At 48.6% G+C, this 20246-nt stretch overlaps 7 protein-coding genes across 7 annotated transcripts; 3 read left to right on the top strand and 4 right to left on the bottom strand.

The window, feature by feature from the left end:
* Positions 1 to 73: 73 nt before the first annotated feature.
* On the bottom strand, positions 74 to 4239 carry I303_101129 (uncharacterized protein; the record flags this gene model as incomplete). The annotated part of the gene is made up of 4 exons (XM_065968273.1): positions 74 to 1690; positions 1772 to 2867; positions 2928 to 3105; positions 3177 to 4239. The coding sequence occupies 4 exons, from the start codon at positions 4237 to 4239 to the stop codon at positions 74 to 76; spliced, it is 3954 nt and encodes a 1317-aa protein (XP_065824345.1).
* A 435-nt stretch (positions 4240 to 4674) lies between these two features.
* Positions 4675 to 6014, bottom strand: I303_101128 (uncharacterized protein; the record flags this gene model as incomplete). The annotated part of the gene is made up of 5 exons (XM_018404496.1): positions 4675 to 5559; positions 5615 to 5644; positions 5735 to 5798; positions 5868 to 5940; positions 6005 to 6014. The coding sequence occupies 5 exons, from the start codon at positions 6012 to 6014 to the stop codon at positions 4675 to 4677; spliced, it is 1062 nt and encodes a 353-aa protein (XP_018267150.1).
* A 380-nt stretch (positions 6015 to 6394) lies between these two features.
* I303_101127 (uncharacterized protein) lies at positions 6395 to 8028 on the top strand (the record flags this gene model as incomplete). The annotated part of the gene is made up of 4 exons (XM_018404495.1): positions 6395 to 6612; positions 6802 to 7202; positions 7358 to 7557; positions 7795 to 8028. 4 exons carry the CDS (start codon positions 6395 to 6397, stop codon positions 8026 to 8028), a joined length of 1053 nt encoding a protein of 350 aa, XP_018267149.1.
* A 241-nt stretch (positions 8029 to 8269) lies between these two features.
* On the bottom strand, positions 8270 to 11092 carry I303_101126 (uncharacterized protein; the record flags this gene model as incomplete). The annotated part of the gene is made up of 6 exons (XM_065968272.1): positions 8270 to 9373; positions 9433 to 9719; positions 9792 to 10188; positions 10241 to 10587; positions 10652 to 10955; positions 11078 to 11092. 6 exons carry the CDS (start codon positions 11090 to 11092, stop codon positions 8270 to 8272), a joined length of 2454 nt encoding a protein of 817 aa, XP_065824344.1.
* Positions 11093 to 12533: 1441 nt separating this feature from the next.
* On the top strand, positions 12534 to 14797 carry I303_101125 (pantothenate kinase; the record flags this gene model as incomplete). The annotated part of the gene is made up of 7 exons (XM_018404493.1): positions 12534 to 12635; positions 12711 to 12776; positions 12839 to 13844; positions 13920 to 14139; positions 14218 to 14279; positions 14371 to 14464; positions 14677 to 14797. The coding sequence occupies 7 exons, from the start codon at positions 12534 to 12536 to the stop codon at positions 14795 to 14797; spliced, it is 1671 nt and encodes a 556-aa protein (XP_018267147.1).
* Positions 14798 to 15435: 638 nt separating this feature from the next.
* Positions 15436 to 16321, top strand: I303_101124 (uncharacterized protein; the record flags this gene model as incomplete). The annotated part of the gene is made up of 5 exons (XM_018404492.1): positions 15436 to 15517; positions 15674 to 15744; positions 15846 to 15897; positions 16008 to 16085; positions 16197 to 16321. The coding sequence occupies 5 exons, from the start codon at positions 15436 to 15438 to the stop codon at positions 16319 to 16321; spliced, it is 408 nt and encodes a 135-aa protein (XP_018267146.1).
* Positions 16322 to 17258: 937 nt separating this feature from the next.
* I303_101123 (uncharacterized protein) lies at positions 17259 to 19353 on the bottom strand (the record flags this gene model as incomplete). The annotated part of the gene is made up of 8 exons (XM_018404491.1): positions 17259 to 17625; positions 17704 to 17890; positions 17962 to 18076; positions 18154 to 18296; positions 18381 to 18506; positions 18596 to 18689; positions 18799 to 19060; positions 19148 to 19353. The coding sequence occupies 8 exons, from the start codon at positions 19351 to 19353 to the stop codon at positions 17259 to 17261; spliced, it is 1500 nt and encodes a 499-aa protein (XP_018267145.1).
* Positions 19354 to 20246: the final 893 nt, after the last annotated feature.

The raw sequence follows: 20246 nt of genomic DNA, 5'->3' as shown, positions 1-20246 counted from the left end.
TGTCCGTTGATATACATAGCTTGCACCTGCAGAAAACGATTTTGACCACTTGACTTGGGAATAGACGGATTCCTCACACCACACCGACAACGACTGTAGCTCTCAAACTGCATTGTCCGACTCTGGGATTGACGGAATTGTGATCAGAATTGAAATCACCTACCCATCCCAAGACATCTTGTTCTCTTGCCTGCCCCCCTTCCTGTCCAAGCTCTGAATTTTGGGCTTGTATTCCTTGACCTTGTGCATCTTGCGGTGGTGTAAGTGGCGAAGGAGAAGTAGGTACACAGAGGTATTCCTCCGATTTCAAGGCCGACGATTTCCATCCCCAAGATTGCGAGAGCGCGAAACTATCGGGCCCACTCGTGAATCGGATCAAGCTCGTTCCCAGAGCCGAGGCACACGAGATACTGAAGTACGCTTTGGTAGTTGATCGACTATCCAGATAAGGGGGCGGGGGTATCTTCGACGTAGTTGTCGTATTCGTGTCTTCATCCGTGTGTGAATTCAGGTTAGATTGGTGTGGCGGAGAAAGACTCATGGAGAGGATCGGAGGTGGAGAACCTGCCGAGGCTGAGAGATGGATATTATTCGTTGAGGGGTTCCGGGTATGTCCATGACTGCCATGAGTCAAAGCAGACACAGATGATGTCGTTATCGATGCTGGTGTCGATGAAGAAGCGGAACGAGGTTGTGAAGGGGTAGGAAAAGGTTCATTCGGCGATTGACGGTGAAGATACACGCCAAGTTGTAATCCCTTTTCTTTCCTCTTGATCATCTGGACATAACAGTTGAAATAACTGCCCGCGTAGAAATGCGTCGTCGAGTAAAACCTCTCTTTCTCAGTGAGTTTATCGATATCGAAAAATTCCACTGCGAATCGATACGGTTGGATCTTCGTCCATCTTTCTTCGTCCGTCATAATCTTCGAATTCGGACTCGGACTCAAACTCATGGTTGGACTAGTACTCAGAGTCAGACCTGCGAAGGACGGTAATCCACCTTCATTCATCCACCGCTCCTCGATCTCTTTCCCTGTTGCCTGGGTGCCTATCAGGCCGAAGGCATTCCTCTCGCCATGAGGGACCCTCTTACTTTGACTCTTATCGATTATCGGTTGAGATTGAGTGTGGGCAGGATGCGAAGGTGGATAAAGAGGGTCGAGTGGGTCAGGACCAAAATCTGGCATATCGCTTAGAACCGTATTTTGAAGTTGATTTTGGCTTTGGCTCTGGCTTGAAAGACCAGATGTAGAGGTGGTTGAGGTGGAAAATGAGGATGTCAAGCCGCTAGCACCGATTTTGTGGGTTTCGTCAGTCGGCACAGCGTGCCAGATAGTCTGTTGGGCGGCACTGAGGGACGGCAAGCCATCGATTGTGGACGAAGGAGAGGCAGGCATCGTCGTACTGGACCAAGGCGATGCAGTCATGGCAGGGGAAGGTACTCTGCTTCTCGTAGCTGGTCGACGACGTCTCGAGACCGCACAGATGGCACTGGTACTTTGGGTCAGACCCAGTTCACCCTCTTCATCTGCACTGTTTGCAGGATTCCCGCTTCTCTCATGGGCTGTCACACGAGATCGAAGGTCGGCTGCTGCCCAGTGGGCCGCTTGAAGAACGGGCAGTGGAGCGTAAGGCAGATGCGTGGACGGGTCGATGTCAGATGCGATAGTGGACAGGTCATCGAAGGTCTATGAGCACAAATACGATTTCGAGGTGGATCAGTTTCAGTTCATTCGGTACTAGGATATAAAGAGAAGGGAATGACTTGCCATATGGGAATAATAGATGCCCTCAGCGAAAATCTTTATCAATTCATTCTCCTCTTCCTCCCATTCTTCCCACTGATCCTCTTCGAGTTCCGACCCTTGCATACCTAACCCCAGCGCACTGCCACTTGCAGTCCCAGTGGCTAAGCTCAGATCACCTTCATCCTGAGTCTCCTCTTCCCATCCTGATCGTCTGAGTTCTAACACTTTGCGCGCAATGCCATACCGCTCCATCTCATTCGGGACATAGAAATAGTCTGAGGAAATCACCGCTCTGACCAGATGAGCGGGTAATCCACCGTACGCCCAGATCTTGCACGCCGAACTTGCTGCACTTGTATGCTGCATTTCAGCTTTCAGTATGTCGAGGCCCCATCGCGCTAACCAACAACAACACGCTTCACCAATCTTGTTGCCCACCATACCGTAGTAATGGGGTAACGGTAGGGTGACACCTGAGTCAGTGTTACTGGAGGTGTTGAACGAGAACGGATCTTCAGTCGCTCGATGAGTGGACCTGATCGAGCTGTTTCGGGAAGGTACCTGAAGTGTCGGAATTGGTATACCGCCATGTCTAAGGGATTCCTCACTACTACTGCCTATCTTGCCGCTATCGCTAGATGAGCGAGGCGTATGGTTGATCGTGTGCAGCTCGTCTTCCATTAGATCCTCGTCCGAGGTCTGCCTCGACAAAGTAGACGCATCGTCTTCTTCGTGAAGGATATGCTTTGCCACACCTGAGAACGACTTGATACCTTGTGATGTCTGATCTGGGTACTCTTCTTCGCCCATACCGTCTCCAAGCGCGAATGCGAGGTACCTTCCGACAGTTAGTGGTCCGACTGTACGGAGGATCACGGATAAGACTTCTCGCATGAGCACACTGTGGCCTAGGTAGACGGTAGTGGCGAGCAATGAGAGCAACAATCGAGGTGTGATAAGCTGTGTTTTCGGAGCAGACGCTGCACCCAGTGCCTCGCAGTCAGGAGTGGAGGATATGTTGGGGAAAGAAGGGGTGAGTGGGTGAGTGGACGTCGGTAAGAGGTCTGCAGGGAAGTGTAGGTGAGGATAAGGCGAATACAGTCGGGACAAGCATATTCTATAGGCAACATGATCAGCACAGTAGCTTGCAATTGCTATAGCAGCGAATTTGACTCACTCGAAGGCAGCTCTGGCGATATTGGGATCGTCAAATGTCAATTCGACATCCTCGCCACTCCACTCCTCGTCCGCTATAAGTCGCTGGTCACCTGCTCTCTCCTTTCCTTTCCCATTCCTTCTGACAGAATGACCACGAGCTTCGGAGAAACCACCAAGAAAGAGGGTATGAAAGAAGTCTGGAGGCAAGTTCGACATTAGCACCGACTCCATTTGCCGCTATATCCAGAAGCTCAAGGCTTGTACTCACTGGTCTGAGCCAAAATCATCTTATGAACATGATAACAGACGCCCCAGGCCCTTATGATTAGCCTCACATCTGCGCAAGTCCCTTTCAAGAGGGAATGGTATAGGTGGTCTTTGATATGGCCATTGGTGGGGGCAGGTGAGACGGCTACTGTGGTCGCAGACGAAGTAGGCTGATGGGACAAGTGGGTCGTGTGACTGGGGTGCGAAGACGGGTGTACTTTCGTTGCGGATACAGGTATAGCAGGTGGTAATCCAGATGATGTGGGAGCCGATCTTGCTTGAGCTGGAGCTGCGGGGACGCTTGTAGGTGTACTAGGGGCAATGACGGGTGTCGGCCGTACGCTGGACGACGAAGGTGTAAATGAGTTGGTAGTCACGCGAGCGACTGCCGGAGAATTCGGTCTGAAACCTTCTGTTCGCCTATGCGCCACGCCGGTTGCCGTACCGATAGAGGGATGCATGGCTCTTGACGATGAGGAAGGACTAGCTGAAGTAGACGATGTAGCTTCGCCGGTGCTGGTGGTGACCGTTGTTGATATTGCTGTTGTTCCTCCGGGTGTTCGTGGTCGAGTAGGTACCGTACTTGCTCTGGCCCTTGACAATCTTGCTGCGCTCAGAGCTAACGGACTAGGTATAGGCGGCGAAGTCGACCCCGCAATTCCCGAAGAAGGAACAGGTGTCGTAGTTGTATTTGAGGAACCTCCTGACGTTGACAATCTAGTATGAGACACGCCTTCCGATGATCCTCCCCTGCTCATGGATACCAATTGGTCGAAGGTGACTTCTAACCGGTCTATAGGTGGGGTTGACATCGGACTAGTCGCTCGACTTCCTTCTCTAGATGTCCTCTGAGCTTCTTGCGCCCTCAAGCTCAGTTCTGGGAACGGTAAGATCTTGGGTTGAGATAAGTGCGATTTCGACCTGGATCGGGACTTGCTTGTCTTGGCAGAAGTAGATGAGGAGGCTGAAGGGGACACATTTTTAGTTGTGCTGGACGAAGACGGACTTGACCGAGCGATCGCCGGTCGAGGTAATCTTGATGACGAAGAGGGCGGTGTGTTCATTCGCGATTGTCTCGTCTGTGATGGAGATGCTGGACAAAAGCAAGCACTCAGAGACTAATTGAAAGGGAGAAGAGAGTGCTAAGCATACTGAGTGAGAGTACTGTAGGAGATACCAAGACTGCGTTGTCATGTTATCGCATGTCTTGAATTCCCTTAGCTTACATTCGCCTTCGGGCTACCATATTACGTGATTGTTCACTCAAAACAATAACAAAACGGCCCGGTCAAATGTCTTCCAACGGCCGAATGCCTATACCACGCCTATACATCTGACACCAAAGAGCATGATTGCAGCTGTGTATTACAATTCCTAATCTATGCATACATACATACTTGTAGCATCGCAAAGTAACGTAGAAATCACTCTTCTGCAGAGCTAAGACCGATCTACCTCATATTGCAGCCCACGCTCCTGGGCGAATGCATTCAATCGGTCTACTCCTTTTCCACCTCCTTCGGTACATCACCTCCTTCAACTTCCAACGCTTGAACAGGAGCGTCCATCTCTCCATGCACCAACCCCTTATCTTCCTCTTCTACCACTGCCGATCCCGTGCTATCTTCTGCTTCCTCGACCTGCATCTTCTCTTCTGAGACATCTTCAGCAGGTCGACTCTCGATCTCTAGCGTAGGCTCGGAAGTCGCTATCGTACCTAGCCCAGACTCGGTAGACGTGGGCGCAACATTTGATATTTCTATAGCGTTCGAAGGAATCGTCTCGTGCGCCGGTATCGGAGCTTCATGATCTTCTTTCGCTCCCGCCTCCTGTGCTGTTGCTGACGCCTCTACCGGAGTTTCGACTGCTACATCCGTTATTATTGGTTCTGCCGCGAACTCTGGCTCCGCCGCTGCTTCTGTTTCTGTGCCTGTCGATGTCGCTGTCTCCACCGTTGTCGTTGTTGTTGGCGCTGCATCCACGATCGGAGTAACTATGGCTTCTGTCTCGACAGCTGCCAATTGCGATACGGTTGAAGCGTCAGTCAAAGGCGGTATCTCGTCAATAGCTTCGGTTGATGTAGCTTCGCCCGGTGGTGGTATAGGTTGTGGCGCTGCAGGTACCGCAGTCGGCGTAGGAGCTGTAGTCGTTTTGACTTTCCCTTCTTCTTTCACTTCTCCCTCTCCCTCTCCTTCACCTTCACCTTCTTCTCCCTCTGCTTCAGCTTCATCGTCGTCTGCTTGATCTTGATCTTGATCTTGGTCATCCTCCTCCATCTCCTGATCTTCAGCTTCTCCTTCTCCTTCTTCGTTTTCATTTTCATCATCATCTTCCTCAGGGACCGGGGTATTCTCGTCCACCTCAATAGCTCCAGCAAGTTTCGCCTAGTAATTGGTATCAGCTACCGGACAACTGCCGATGAGGACGCGAGCAGCTCACCTTTTCCTTTTGTTTGACCCATTTACATATCTACATCATTCAGCAAGTCAAGTCAAGTCAAGTCAGCTTGATGCTCCTACGTCGAATTCAGGTAGCATAGCTAGCAAGCAGTCGATTTACCTTGTACGAGCTCTCCGGGGCTAAACCAGTCGGAGTCACCCATTGTCTCTTCCACTTGTTTACCCTGCGTTTACCACCATGCAATGATCAGCCAAATGCAATGGACAGTCGAAAAATGAGACAGCTGACGCACGGTGCGACCAGCTGCCGTTGAAAGTGCTCATTGGCCGAAGCACTTGTGAATCTACCGTAGTTAGCTCTTCGGACTGGGCAATTGAGCACAGTCAGCCTTCGTGCGGAATGAAGAACCGAAATTGTAGATGAGCTTACAGTGGGACATGTTCACTTTTTGTCAAATCAACCCGGTGATCGGAAGGTGCTCGATCTGGTGAGATGCTTCGTAAAACCACTCGCCCTTTTGTAGTAGGACCTCGAGGTGCAAGGTTGTGTTTGTCGTCTTGGGGTTCAATGAAGAATGAGCGAAAGACTACTATAGTAACGCGTGAAGGAACATTGAACAAACAGGGTTCCTTAACTATATCTTTGCGTTGTATCAAGATTACGTAACCCAACCCGCGCTCACTCGAAAAGTTGGATCTTGACAGAGTCAATTCCTCTTCTCATCAACGCTTCTCGAAGCCTTGTAGCTCGATAACACGAATTACCAAACAACGACGACAAGATCATACAGTGATCATCTGCAGCTGATCCGAAATCAAAATGCTTTCGCCAATCAATGAGCCGCCTCACTCAATAACGCCCGAAGAACACGCTCAGATCACCTCCAGCACGCCGAGCTCCTTCGTCGATATTCCGCCTATATTACGATGGGCCGACGACGTCGAAGTTGACGTCACACTTTCTCCCTTGACTGGCGGGTGGGAGGGGTGGGCGTCTAGTAATGGACGGGTCAAAGGGAAACTGTCTGTCAATGAGATGTGAGTCCGGGCGTTTCCGTCTATCAAAAGAAATTGGCATCGCAAATGCAAATGCAAAATCAGTCGCAATCCTCCACTGCTCTCCTAACGTCGCTTTCTACCGAAATCGCCCATCAATGAAAATTATCGGAGTACAGTGTACAGCGCACAGCGCACAGCTGATCATGCAAATCTTACATGGACATGCAGATCCGTAGCATTCATCCCGACCCCCTCTTCGCAGATAAAACCAGGCTTCAACCTGCCATTCCCTTCACTGACCCTACACGCTCTTACTCCGGCCTCGGCAGATGGTATACCTGCGCATCTATACTGTCAAGTGGACGAGTCGGATGCGCCTTCTCTTCCCTCATCATCAATGGACGCCGGACCATCGGGCTCAAGCACAACGAGTGCCGAGCTCAATGGCCACGCACCTGTCAATGGCGCTGGACCCCAGCCGATTGACGTTGATGTTGATGTTGACGGTGAGGATAAAGATGGGGATGCGGACGAGAATGAAGATGAGGATGACGATGAGGGGTATATAGAAGAAGAAGAGGAATTCACACCAATGCGAGAAATTCGGATTTACTTAGAAAGCTCCAAACGTACGTTTTACCAATTACCACTTCGTCTTTACTCCTGATACTAAGTAAACTCCCATTCCGACCATTAGAACCTGAAATCTGAAATCTGAAATCTTGAACTTGAACTTCCCCAAGTAATCAACATCAGCTGATAATCTTATGTATCCATACATTAGTCGAATCGCTTTTCTCAGCATTATCTTTCTGTTCAGCGCTACACGACTCGGTCCTTCCAAATGGCGAGCCTTCCTCTTTCTTCGGATTCGGTGCTGGCGATGACGACGACGATGATGCGTATGATGGCGAAGAAGGTCAATGGGAAGATGCCGATGCAGACGATGATGCCGCGCAGAGACAAGAACAGGGCCAAGGAAGGGTGAGATCCGATTTTCATAGTGGTGGTGGACCCCAAGCTAGGTTCAGGCCGTATTAGGTAGCTAGTCGGCCGGGAGTCGAGCATCAGGGAGTCAAAGATGATGGACTGGTGGACTCTTGGTGCAAAGAACTGGATAGTATAGGAAGAGGAATAGGAATAGATCAAACGCATAGCATGGAAACAAACATAGGAATAAGAATACAAGTAAAAATGCTGATATGCATGATTTGTATTTAGATAATTTACTTTGATCCGAAAGCGAATGCAAAGTCGGAACGAGAATCGAAAGGCAAGTCAGGAGCAGTAATAGGTCAAAAATCAAAAGCACACAACGATAACGAGGGGGAAGGGGAAGTCACACAAGTCGTTGATCAGATGCAGAGGTTCTTGAATCTGGTCGATTGGGGGGACGTACCCAAACCCGCCGGATGGGACGACACGGATGACCAGGACGAGGTGATCCCCAAGTAGCAAAACCCAAAAGTACAGTCTACATGCATACTCGAGTATACGAGGTATAATCGAATCGTCAAGTATTCGTGCATGTTCATCAATTTCATTAGATACAAAGTATGAGCATGTATAGTACAGTAAGGTTTGAACGTGAAAATAAATATGCGTAAGGATGTAGTATATTCACATTCAAGTATATCAGCGACTCAAAGACAGTCTTCTTTTTCTACACAAGCGAAAGCGCAAGCCGCCGTGATGATTACCTTCGCGCCGGGGGCGGTTGCAAGTCAAAATCCACTTGATCAATCTCGATCTTCGTGAAGAGCGTCGCAAACACAAAGCGAGACATCATACCGTCATAAAGCGGTAAATGATGATATCCCTTAGGTACCAAGTTGAGCGGTCGGATATACTGAGCTATCAGGCCCGACTGTCTGTTCTTCACTTCGAGATGGAGGAAATTGAACGATAATTCCGCTTGAGTCATATTGAGATTAAACGTGATATTCTCATTGACTGGCCAATTGGGGTTCAAGGTGATTCCTTGAGAAGTGGTCGTTCGTCGGAACTGCGACTTTGTCGGGCTCATGGGTAATGGGAGTGTCGGTGATTTCAAGCTGTTACCTCCACCAGATGCAGGTGCAGGTGCAGGTGAACCTGTGGGATTGTTGAACACGGAGGCAGATGCAGACGAGCTGGGAGTTGAGGCGGATGAGCTGGCTGATGACCAGCCGGAATAAGTAGACGAGGGTTTCAAAGTGACTTCTACGTATAGATCGGGCGACAAAGGCATCCGTTGACCTGAGATGACATCGACCTTAATCCGATATCGCTTTGGCATTTCTGTGATTTTGTGCCGCAGCGCAAGAGGTTTGAGAATGTACCCGTTCGAAGCGTGGAACATCGCATGGTTGAGAAGACTACCTTCGTCCAATGTTTGCCAGTTCAGAGCGACGAGTTGGCAACCGGCGCTCCACGCTATTGTGGGATCGTAATTGCTAGACGTCAATCGAGTACCTCGAGGATATACTCGCGAGATATGGTTGAAATTGTGTTTGATCCAATCTTGCTTGTTCTCTCGGACAATCTTGCTTGCTGTGCGCTCAGAAACACTGAATTGTTCTTTCGTTTCATACTCGTTCAATTTCGAGAAGCCCTTGTACTTCACACCTGTCGTGTAGACCAGCAGATCGGCCAAGTCCTTGGAGAACAGATCAGGTTTCTCTGTTTTGCCTTGGATGGATAATCTGCGAGTCAATCTTGCGAAACCGCTGTCGGATTCTGTCGACGAAGTTGTTGAGTCAGGTGCGAAGAAAGTAGGCGAAAGTTTAGGTGATTTGGGCTCGGGCTTAGGTGGTTTAGCCTAAAGTTTTTGGATGTCAGCATACATTCAGACCGAGGAGTGCATCAATGAAGACCTACTTTGAACATTATCCGATTCTTCAGCTGTTCGGGGCTTGGCAAATCGGTGCATTCCCCTGTGAGAGGTGCAGTGACCAATTTCGGACCGAACACTTCTTTCAGTATGCTGGCCAAGCGATTCTGCTGTTCGTAAGAGCAATGTATCTCGGCGGAGATGATAACCGGGTAGGGTGAGGATACAAAGGCGTATTGATTGATCGCACGGCATATATCTCGAACCGAAACGCTCGACGTGAGCGTCTTGCGATGATAGACTACCGGCTCGGTATCTCCGGTTTGCACGTCCACTATCAAGACAAGAGATGAGAAGGTAAGCAACCGTTACTCCGTCGATGAGAGGTTTGAACCACTTGACTCACTCTCAACGCAACGACAGCCAGCTAATAGGACCCTTATATACCCCTCAACAGTGCTTTCGCCTCTCCATTGCTCGCCAACCAGATAAGTATTATGGGAGCTGGAAATGAAGTAGTGCTGGATTGGCTGAGTCATGTCTTGCGGCATGTTGGGCGCATTGTCAGGCGAACACAGGAATTTGGTCAAAGATGACAAAGACCATACCTCTTCGTTGTCGGACTTGTGTTTTGCGAAGATATTCTTGGTATCGACTAGCTTTTGGGTGTCCCTTAAAAACTGGTCAGCCCGAGTCGCATCAAGCGGTCCGTCTTTGGTGAGTTCCGCGTATATTCGGTTGATTTCCGGCCGGGTTTGGCAGTCTTTGATCAGTTGATGGAAGGTTGGCATGTCCAACACATTCTGCGAAGAGGAATAAGCTGACCGTCCTCGAGGAGAAGCATCAAGAACTCACATCATAAGATTTTGCGAGGCTGTCCGGGATTTGAAGTCCGATTTGTGTACACAGAGCTTCCGCCTTTTCTCTGTCGATGACCTTACTCCCGATGGGCCAGAGTTGTCTTATCCAAATCAGATCTGGATCTGCGGGAGTCACGTCGGACACGTGTTTGTCTGTAGTGATGGACACGAGTGATTTGAGGGTTTTAACCCATAAATCGTATATATCGTCTGTCAAGGCGACCATGTGCAAAACTTTCCATTGAGTACCTCGGACGTAGACTATCGTGATCCACCTGGAGGAGTTGTAGGTATCCGAAGGCGGCTGACCTAATCGTAAATCCCGAACTTCGTTGATCGACACTGTCAGTAGTAAAATTGAGATCAGCTATTCGACTTTCGACATTGCGAGTAGAACTTAGCTAACCTGTGTTGTCCTTCTTGGAAGACCAAGATATCCCATCATTCCGTATGCGGATGATAACCTGTTTCATCTTCCTACTCGAGATCTTGAGCATCGGCACACCCTGTACCAATGCCATGGGTACAATACCGTCAACAGCTGTAGAGTCCATCTCGAAAGTCGATGGCAAGCGTGATGTTCTTGTAGGTAAGGTGAATCTACGTTTGGGCTGGGTCTTGCGGGGCGCAGGTCCAGGCACTGATGGAAGATACGATTCTGGTTCTGCAGTGATAGGCGAAACAGGTGCAGAGTGGATACTACTCGATCTCTGTAATCATTCATAGATCGTCAGCATGTCGGCCGATATCGTAAATCAAGGTAGCAGCTTGCATGGGGAAATCAATGAACGATAGAGTGGGAGAAAGCCCTCATCAAAGCATAGATACATACTGACTTCAATCCCATATTATTGTTTTGGGTCAGTCTTAGCATGGAAAAGTAATTAATCTTTGGGCGATCATACATTTGGTATGACATGAGAATGTGTGTGAGAGCCAAGCGTTGGAGAAAGACCAAGCGCTCGGACAGATACGAGTGGAATGAGAATACCAATAACAATATACGATGATGCATGAATTGATAACGAAAGAGTCAAGAATAGCCAGAATTCTCACTTACATCGTCAAGAAAAGCCTTCTACTTAAATATTGCCCATACAAGCATCATCGGGTGGTCGTACCTCCGGATATCCTTTGATCCTGTCGGACGAGAAGGCGGAGTGACAAAGTCAGCTCTGTTACCCATCACGGCAGGGAATGTAAGTATGATTAAGAATAATGGAAGGTAGTCACAATCTTAGCAGATAAGATGTGATGTAATAAGGACGGCTCAGAGACGCAACAAAAGGCTGGAGTGCGAAAAAGGTCAATCCACAAGGCGTCCCCCACGCATGGGATAGAGGCCATTAGGACTGGGGCGACAAATAATAATCATCATAGCCGGGAAGAGGTGATTGTGAATTGGATCTGAATGAAGATACAACTGACGGAGACTCACCTGGGCAGATCTTGAATGAGATGTTCGCGAGAAATCAAGATATCTATCAGGGATATGATCAAGTATATACGTATTTATAGGATATCAGGAGTAAGTAGAACTCGAGGAGAGGAATGAGGTTGACATTGCGATGCAAGACTCTTGATGGACAAGAGTCTAGCAAAGCGATGTCGTGTACCGAGTGGGGATGCGAATTGCAGTGCGTAGACAGGGTCTTCAACATATATGATCTGATACTGACACAAGAGAGAAAGATGCACACAACGTACGAAGTGCTGCATCTCGCCGCACCCCGAACACGCTAAATCGCGACTCGCAGAATTTGGTCAAAGCCAATCAACCATCTGCACCACGTCATATATAAGTGGTCATTCCGGGATTACCTATATCAAACCCGGATCTATCGGACGACTGATCATCGATCCACGTGACGACGAATTGACCCTCTACCGGGTAATTGTTTACCCCAAAGCTAACACTTTCTATGAATACACCATCTTCGTATTGGTCCAGCTAGAAAAAAGTCAGATACTTGAATTGCAAAACACTCCGCAGATCTCTTCGACTTGACTAATATTGAGCCACTCAAGCATAGCCCTCGGGCCTCCGACCTCGCTCATACAATCTTGGCGGTGTCCCCGCGACTCGCTTATTAGCCAGGCATTGAACTCGTTGCGCTTAAATCAGCGGAAATCATCCACCTTAGTCAGCATCTTCCCCTCGCTCTAGGAATAGCTTGAATCGGTCTGCGAAGTATCGAACCTGTCCAATCAACTGTGGAGACTGGAATACATACGGAGACTGCCAACTCATCGCTGGAAGTGTCTCAATTAGGCTCAGATCTGTCAAAATGCCAGCGACTTCACCTATGCCAGACATTTCTATACCTCAGGCTAGGCGGATAGTGGTGGACACCACAGGGGCTCAAATAGTGCAGGAGGAATCGCCAGCGGTTGGTAGTATAATCAACACCCTCAATCAACGCTGGGAGATACAGAAGCTGACGTTCGCGCCGCAACTCGAATAGACGCGAGATTCCAGGGGAATATATCTTCCTCATTACATTGAACCAGTCTCGCATATAGCCATAGATGTGAGTCGTCAGCTTCTTAAGAATGCGTGAAAGTGTGACGTTTCTGACATAGCGTTTGGCAGATTGGAGGATCTTTAGCCAAAGTAGTCTATTTCACCCGATCTAATCTACCCATCTCGACGACTCCTCCTCAATCAGGCCATTCTTCCCCTTTCTTACCGCCTTCCGAATCAGTCTTCATCCCTCCATTTTCCTCGAACGGCACTTCATCATCATCGTCAAGGCATCATGAGTCCCCTTCCCTCAACCCCCACTCTCACGCACCGTTCGACCATTCTCCGCCAACTCGCCATCCGACACTGAACGGCGCACTGACTCCAGGAGTTTTATCTGAAGATTATCGGAATCAAGCGTCCTCTGCCAGCTCAGCCGTCAGGTCTTACGCATCCACCGTGTCCAATCATAGAGGCAGCTTCTCCAAGCCTCATGCAGGGAAATACAGGCGGAGCGACTCGTTACCGCCGCCGTTACCCGGAGGTTTACTTAATTTCGCTCGATTCGAGACAGACAATATCAACGATCTGATTAAGTTCCTGCAGGATCTGATCAATCGCAGTGCGGCCGTCAACAGGGTGAGCCTGGAGAAGATGCAGAAGAACGTCAAGGTCATGGCAACCGGAGGAGGGGCTCATATGTACTATGATCTCCTGCGGAAGGAGCTGAACGTCGAAGTGAAAAGGGAAGAAGAGATGGAATGCTTAATCTTGGGTCTCGGCTTCATCGCTAGAGTACCTGAGGAAGTATTCTGGTTCTCCGAAGAATTAGTCTACAAGGTTTCACATACCAATACGAAGGACAGACCACCGGAAGGTGAAAAATTGACTATTCCACCCTCAGAACTGCCTCGACCCTCACCCACTCCACCGGCATACCAAGTGACTTTTGCAGATGCCAACGCGACGGATAACGTGCCGAATTTCCCGTGTCTGATAGTCAATATCGGAAGTGGAGTCAGTATAGTGAAAGTAGACGAGGACGGGAGCTTCGAGAGAGTCAGTGGAACTTCCTTGGGAGGCGGAACTCTATGGGGTCTGTTGAGCTTGTTGACCGATGCGGAGAATTTTGACGGTAAGCTTCATGACACCTCTCGCATATGGTCGAGGGTGGAGTGCAAGCTGATGAGTCAACCTTTGCTTGCCGTAGAAATGTTACTGCTATCCGAACAGGGGGATAATTCCGCAGTAGACATGCTTGTTGGGGATATATACGGGTCGGACTATTCCAAGATCGGATTAAAATCTTCGACGATAGCTTCATCTTTTGGCAAAGTGTTCCGGAAAGGCAAAGCGAAGAAATCGTTCAAACAGGAGGATATAGCTAGGAGTCTTTTGTATGCGATTAGTAATAATATCGGACATGTCGCGTGAGTTCTCTCAATAACTACCCACTTTCTCCTCACGAAAATGGATGACGGGTGAAAGCTGATCACACACATTATCAGTTATATGAATGCTGCGAAATACGGATTGGATAAGGTATTCTTCGGAGGATGTTTCATCAGAGGTGAGCATACTTGATTCGGATGACAAAAATTGGGATTTGGCTGTGCGGAAGGATGGATGATCAAGCTGATTTGACGTGTGAATTGCCGCAGGTCACGCTGCGACCATATCGACCCTGTCGTACGCTATCAGGTTCTGGAGTAAAGGCACTATGAGAGCTTGTTTCTTGAGGCATGAAGGGTTTTTGTGAGTCCTGTCATCCATATTTGACAATTATGCCTTGTTCTTCCTCATCCTTCTTGTATGGCTCGTTGGCGCATCGTCTGTACCGTCGTTTCCTCAAGATGCAAAACATTGCGCTTCCGATAGATCCCCCTCCTGCCCATCTTTCTTCTTCTTCATTCGTGATACGTTCGTGACTAGACTGTGAGCTGACGACACGTCGTCAATGATCGTAGGGGTGCAATCGGCGCATGGATCAAGAATGTTGAGCCTGAACCTGAACCGGAAATTCAGTCTGAGACATCAGGAGGGGTTGATGCTTCCTTACAAAGGGATGTTAACGGGAAAGCGCATTAGTGATTGTTGACCGTTGAGAGAGGTAAAAGAGACGTGCGGTCATGGCACAAGTATCTCGGATATACAGCATCTTCATAGCATTTACAACCAGGACCGAATGCATAAGTCCATTCAAAGGCTAGGGAGGAATCGTTAACAAGACAAGGTCTTCTCGCACCATGATCTCTAAGAGAGCTTGACTTGAACGCAAAGTGCTCAGGGCAGATCGTCGGGATGGTCGCTCGCGATGCTACGCAAGTTAAGGTCACCAGCAGCCCCACTCTGGCTTCGCTTTGACCGAAAACACCGAGACTTGAACCTGAAATGTTCAATTGCCGTAAAGATAACTAAAACGGTGGATTCCCACGATTAGTTACCACGCTACAGCTTCGTATCCCGGCGATTGAACTTGGACTCAATCCGAAGTTTGCCGTTCGGCATGCTTATTCAGATGTACTGTATCGTAATTCAGATATGACCTCATGATCTCTGCGTTGACATACAAACGTACTTCCTCTTTCCCGCCTATATATACCAGATGGAAATTGCGATACCTCTTCGGTCCTCTATCTTCTTCTTCCACTTCCTCAAAGTCCTCTTTTTCCTCACTTACTTTACTTATCTAATCTAATCAGAACGAGTTATCGATAATTGTCAAAATGCCTCACACCGGATCATGTCTCTGTGGATCTGTTCAGATCAAAGTCGATTCGACTGAGGAGAAACAGATCGCTTGTCACTGTGCGTATCGATTTCCCCTTAGCGTCAAACTATCCCACTCCACTCGTCAAGCCGAAACTCTATGGCAGAAAGACGCAAACGCAATATCTCCGCACTGCACTGCACTGCACTGCAATACAGCGCTGATGTTTGATACCTGCTTCTGGACTGCATTAGGTACCGATTGTCAACACACTTCGGGATCTGCTCATTCTACCAATATCTTACCCAAGATCGAGCAAGTCCACGTGAGTCTGACTTCACCAGGCCACATTCCAATTCGCTTTGTATTGTATAGTATCGCTTCAGAGTACATCGAACTGATGAGAACACTGTTCACTTCCGGTAGTTCACGGGCGATGTCAAGGAGTACAATTCCAAGGCTGCGAGCGGTAACACCGGTGAGTGGTCTGTCCATCTCTCAAGCTCTCATCTGCATCGTGCAGTATTGTCGTTCCAAATCTGGTCATTCCGAGCACACGGACCGCTTCTGACGATGCGTCTTCCACAGTAACTCGACTCTTCTGCGGTACATGCGGCTCAGCTCTCGCGCATAAATCTAAGGCCTTCGGAGACGCCATGGCCGTTCGTAAGTGGAATAAGCTTGATACTCTACATTTCATTTCATCTCATCGCGCTTCGTCGTCTTTGCTCGCGGCAACAGTGGCTGATTGTGCTCGCGTATGTGTCCATGGTGTAGAAACCGGAAATCTACCTGATTTCCAAAAGATCCCATTCGCTGCGGAACTCTTCGTCAAGAACAGATGGACCGGTCTTCCCCAGATCCCAGAGGCTGATCAGGCCCAGACCATGCCGGATGCCTAGGCGAAAGTCTACCCAATAAGCGTGTAGCTGCTTTGTTATTCTGCAAGATGGGATGGGTTAGTATGAGTATGAATATGGGTATGAGTATGAAATAAGACCAGACGAGGGGAGACTTAAATTAAGCGATTACCGAGGTAGTGAAATCATGTACAAAGACAAGTGAAATGAAGAGATGAATTGTATGTGTCTGTGCGACAAGCCAGTGATTTACTTCCACAATGCTACCCTTCACATCACGTTGTAGCTTTTATCCAGAACCTGCGCGTCACTTGCTGACGTGTCAAACATCGTACTCATGGCTATCGACAATTGCCATCCGATGGTAAGACCAATATCCAATAGCAAAGACTTCCTTTAGAAGATTGTCATACTTAGGATGCATCCATGATTCATCGTTTCCTGTTCTCAAAAATCAGAATGACATCACTCAAGGACCTCTCCAACAAGTATTGCGGGGCTGCAGGCTTATTTCTCAAGTCAGAGTCCATATGATTAGAGAACGCAGTGATAGGGATCCCATTTCGGTTTGTCCGCCATTTGCATGTATATCGCTCTTAGAGTCTTACAGTGCTCACTCTCGGGCCAAGCATCCATCACGAGGATCTAAATTACACGCAGGATCACCGAATGTTCGCTTCGCATATCGGCAAACACAATGTGATCGGCCAAACGAAATTCATCCCTCTCTACGAAAGATCTAACAACATCCATACAAAATGCATACAGTATAACCTGATCAACGATCAAACAACCCTTTTAGAAAACAAAATTTCGACTGTACTGACAGAACCAAATCTGCACCCGTTAAGTCCCCTTTGTATCGGCAGGACATCAGTATGTTGATGCCCACCCAATGCAGGCCTTTTTCCGCGACCCAACAAGACACATTAACCATCTACTCGCCGTGTCCGCCTCTTTTACGCTTCGAACGATTGCATCAGGAAGTAGCCTGTTCCATTTGCTCTCTGGCGATGATCACCTTATCCGTATTCACCACATCGTCGTGCTCAGCCGGTTTCTCAGGGATGAGTCGGATCAAAGCCGTCATACACGGGATCGTGAGGGCGAAAACAACACACAGGATGTAGAGTGGGATCCTCTTGTCACCGGTATTGGCGTTGATACCGTAAGACACAGCTTGACCGGCGGTTTCGAATGCTCTGAACAGACCACCGGTTCTCGAGGACGACTTGACATCGGAAGAGAAGGTTCCGAGAACCCAGTAGATGGAAAGTTGAGTCCAGTATCCGGTGGTGAAGATGATGAAGTACGGTAAGTAAGCTTCGGCCCATCGTTTTCCGTGGCTAAACACATCAGACAATTCGAGCCATCAGCACCCATAGAACCCCATCTTACTATAAGTTGACACTGGGTACACTCACATGGAATAGTCGTAAGCGATTTTACCCTCCTTAGCGAATTTACCATATTCGATCCCAGTCCAGATCAGGCATGCCGCTTGAGGAATAGCCCACATTGCAAAAGCGATCCATCCTTTCTTCTTTTGGCTCCATCGCTTGTTATCCAGCATGGTTCCGTACGCCATCACCATAGGGATGACAGTGGTCGCTGATGACCGAAGACAGGTCAGTGATGCTGGACCGAACGTGCTTGGGTGTTTCACACGTCGAACAACTCACGGATAAGCAAGGAAGACAAAGCTCGAGCACGGACCGAGAAATGTAAAGAGAGGTAAGTCCCGTAAACACCTCCGTAGAAGAAAGAGTAGAACGCAGGCATAAAGACGAGCCATGTCTGAAGAGCAGTATACCGTCAGTGTCAGCTATTGAGTGGACAGTGGTATGCGAGGGGACTGGACGGAAGAGACTGACTCGTTTGTTCTGAGCATGTTTCCACAGAGCAGTGAACTCGGCTTTCCAAGTGATATCCTTTGAATAAGGTACTCTCGAACCATCGCTTCGTCGTACTTTCTTGGTTGTTGAGAGCAAGAAAGCCCAAATGACCCCAGTGCATTCTGAAGGGACGAGATGACGGGTGATGCGAATCAGCATGTCTCCTGAATGGTATATCCATCTGACAGAGAATTGAAAGAACATACCGAAGCCAATGAAGATCAAGTAAGTAGACCAAGCTATACCGCCGGCAGAGGACGCCTTGGAGTTGTTCGAGAAGTTGATAGCACCTCCGACGACACTACCAGAGTTTCTCATAGCGGACCAAATACCTAAGCGGTAGCGCGATGATTAGCTTCCCCTTCATATCATATCATATCCGCTAGGTGGGAAAGAGCCCGCCATGTGTAAGAACACTCACCGAGGTATTTACCACGCTCATGTACATGAGGATAAGACAGCATCGCCGTCGTCTCGCCGACGTACAAGAACCCAGCTGTGAAACCTCCCAAGACCTGCAACGACAGAATTATGTGTCAGTGAGGCTGTAAGTAAAAGCTGATAAGAGTTGCTGGTAAGAGTTGGTGTCGCTGGAACGTGAATTGGACTCTAGATGTTGCTTACTCTACTGAAAAGGAGGTACCAATCGACCTTGTGTCTGGCGCTGACATAGTATCCCGAACCAGCCAATGGGAAGGTGACGGCAGCGATCATGCAGGACCATTTGATACCGAACTTGTTGATGAGTGGACCACCAAAGAGGGTCATCAGGCATGACATGGCGTATTGCAACGAGGTAGCCAAGTTGGCAAGGTATGGGGTTGACAGACCTCCTCCACCGAGATTGGTGATAGCGTCGCTCATTGCGGGTCCGACGAAGGAGAGGCTATATGGTGGCATGCTGGTCAGTTGAGTTGTCATGTGTGGTATGGACTAAAGTGGATCAGTGAGTTAAGGTCAAATCCACACTCACGCTCCGAACATGATCATCTGGAAGAGAGTACCTCTGAAGAAACGCGTCGACTTGGAAGCATTCAGATATGCTTGATCAATCTCGGTTTCCTGAAGAGCTATGAGAGTGGGGTCTTGCTGGTCGTAATCGACATCTTGGATATCGACTTGATCGACCACCTTTTCATCGTCCTTCGCATTGACGTTGGTGTTAACTGGATTCGCCATGATGTCTGAGCCTTTACGTCTTTATCAGCAATCAGCGAAAGGTATAAAATGCCTCAGCCTCTAGTTCAGGCGAGCAGAATTGGGAAATGGAAAGGAAGGTGAAAAGAGCTCGGTGTATACACTCACCGTATATATACACTTCGTCAGGGCGGACCGTCGGGAGGATTGGATGATCTGCTGATAAGCTCGATCGCCAATCGGATGTCAGCGAGTCAGTCTACTAGTCAAATGACTCTTGCTGGACCTTATCTTTATTTCATGTTGCCGACGCTAACAAGTTCCCGAATTTGCATCTATAATTACGCTTTCAGGCATGTTGAAAAGAATGCCAAGACTTTTCTACCAGGTCCAAACGTTCATCCGCCGCTTGAGTTGTAACTCCTCTTGTAGTCAGATGATAAGCTGTTTACGAATGCAGTAATGCACCAATCCAAGTTGCCGAAATGCGAGCGCAAAGCAGGTCATAATTCGCGACCGGTCCTCCGACCACCGGAAAATCTCCGTCTGCAATTCATTCAACAGCAGACCATGAGAACAAAACGCCTCATTCAGGTACAGTACCGCTTGAACGCGGTTCAAGAAGGCGGATAAGAAGAACGGTCGCTGAGCAGTGAAGTTCGCCGCGTTTGTGTTTATCGGGTCAGCTCACGCTTCTATCGGCAATGATGAGGTGATCATAGGCTCATACGAAAGGGATGGATGGTGTCTCACTGGCCGGGCGGCTATGTTGTATCTGACCAAATGAGCGAGACCTCTCTCGTACGGTGGAGCCTTGCTTCGTTCTTCAAGAATGAGTATTCGCACTCAAACGTCGGGCATAGTATATTTGCAGAGCGCGTAATGCCAATCGTAGGTTAGAAGCGAGAATGCATTATTATCGTTCTCACTGATTA

Source organism: Kwoniella dejecticola, chromosome 1 (assembly GCF_000512565.2).
Source record: "Kwoniella dejecticola CBS 10117 chromosome 1, complete sequence".
Taxonomy (NCBI): domain Eukaryota; kingdom Fungi; phylum Basidiomycota; class Tremellomycetes; order Tremellales; family Cryptococcaceae; genus Kwoniella; species Kwoniella dejecticola.
This window is presented reverse-complemented; position numbering and strand designations above follow the sequence as displayed.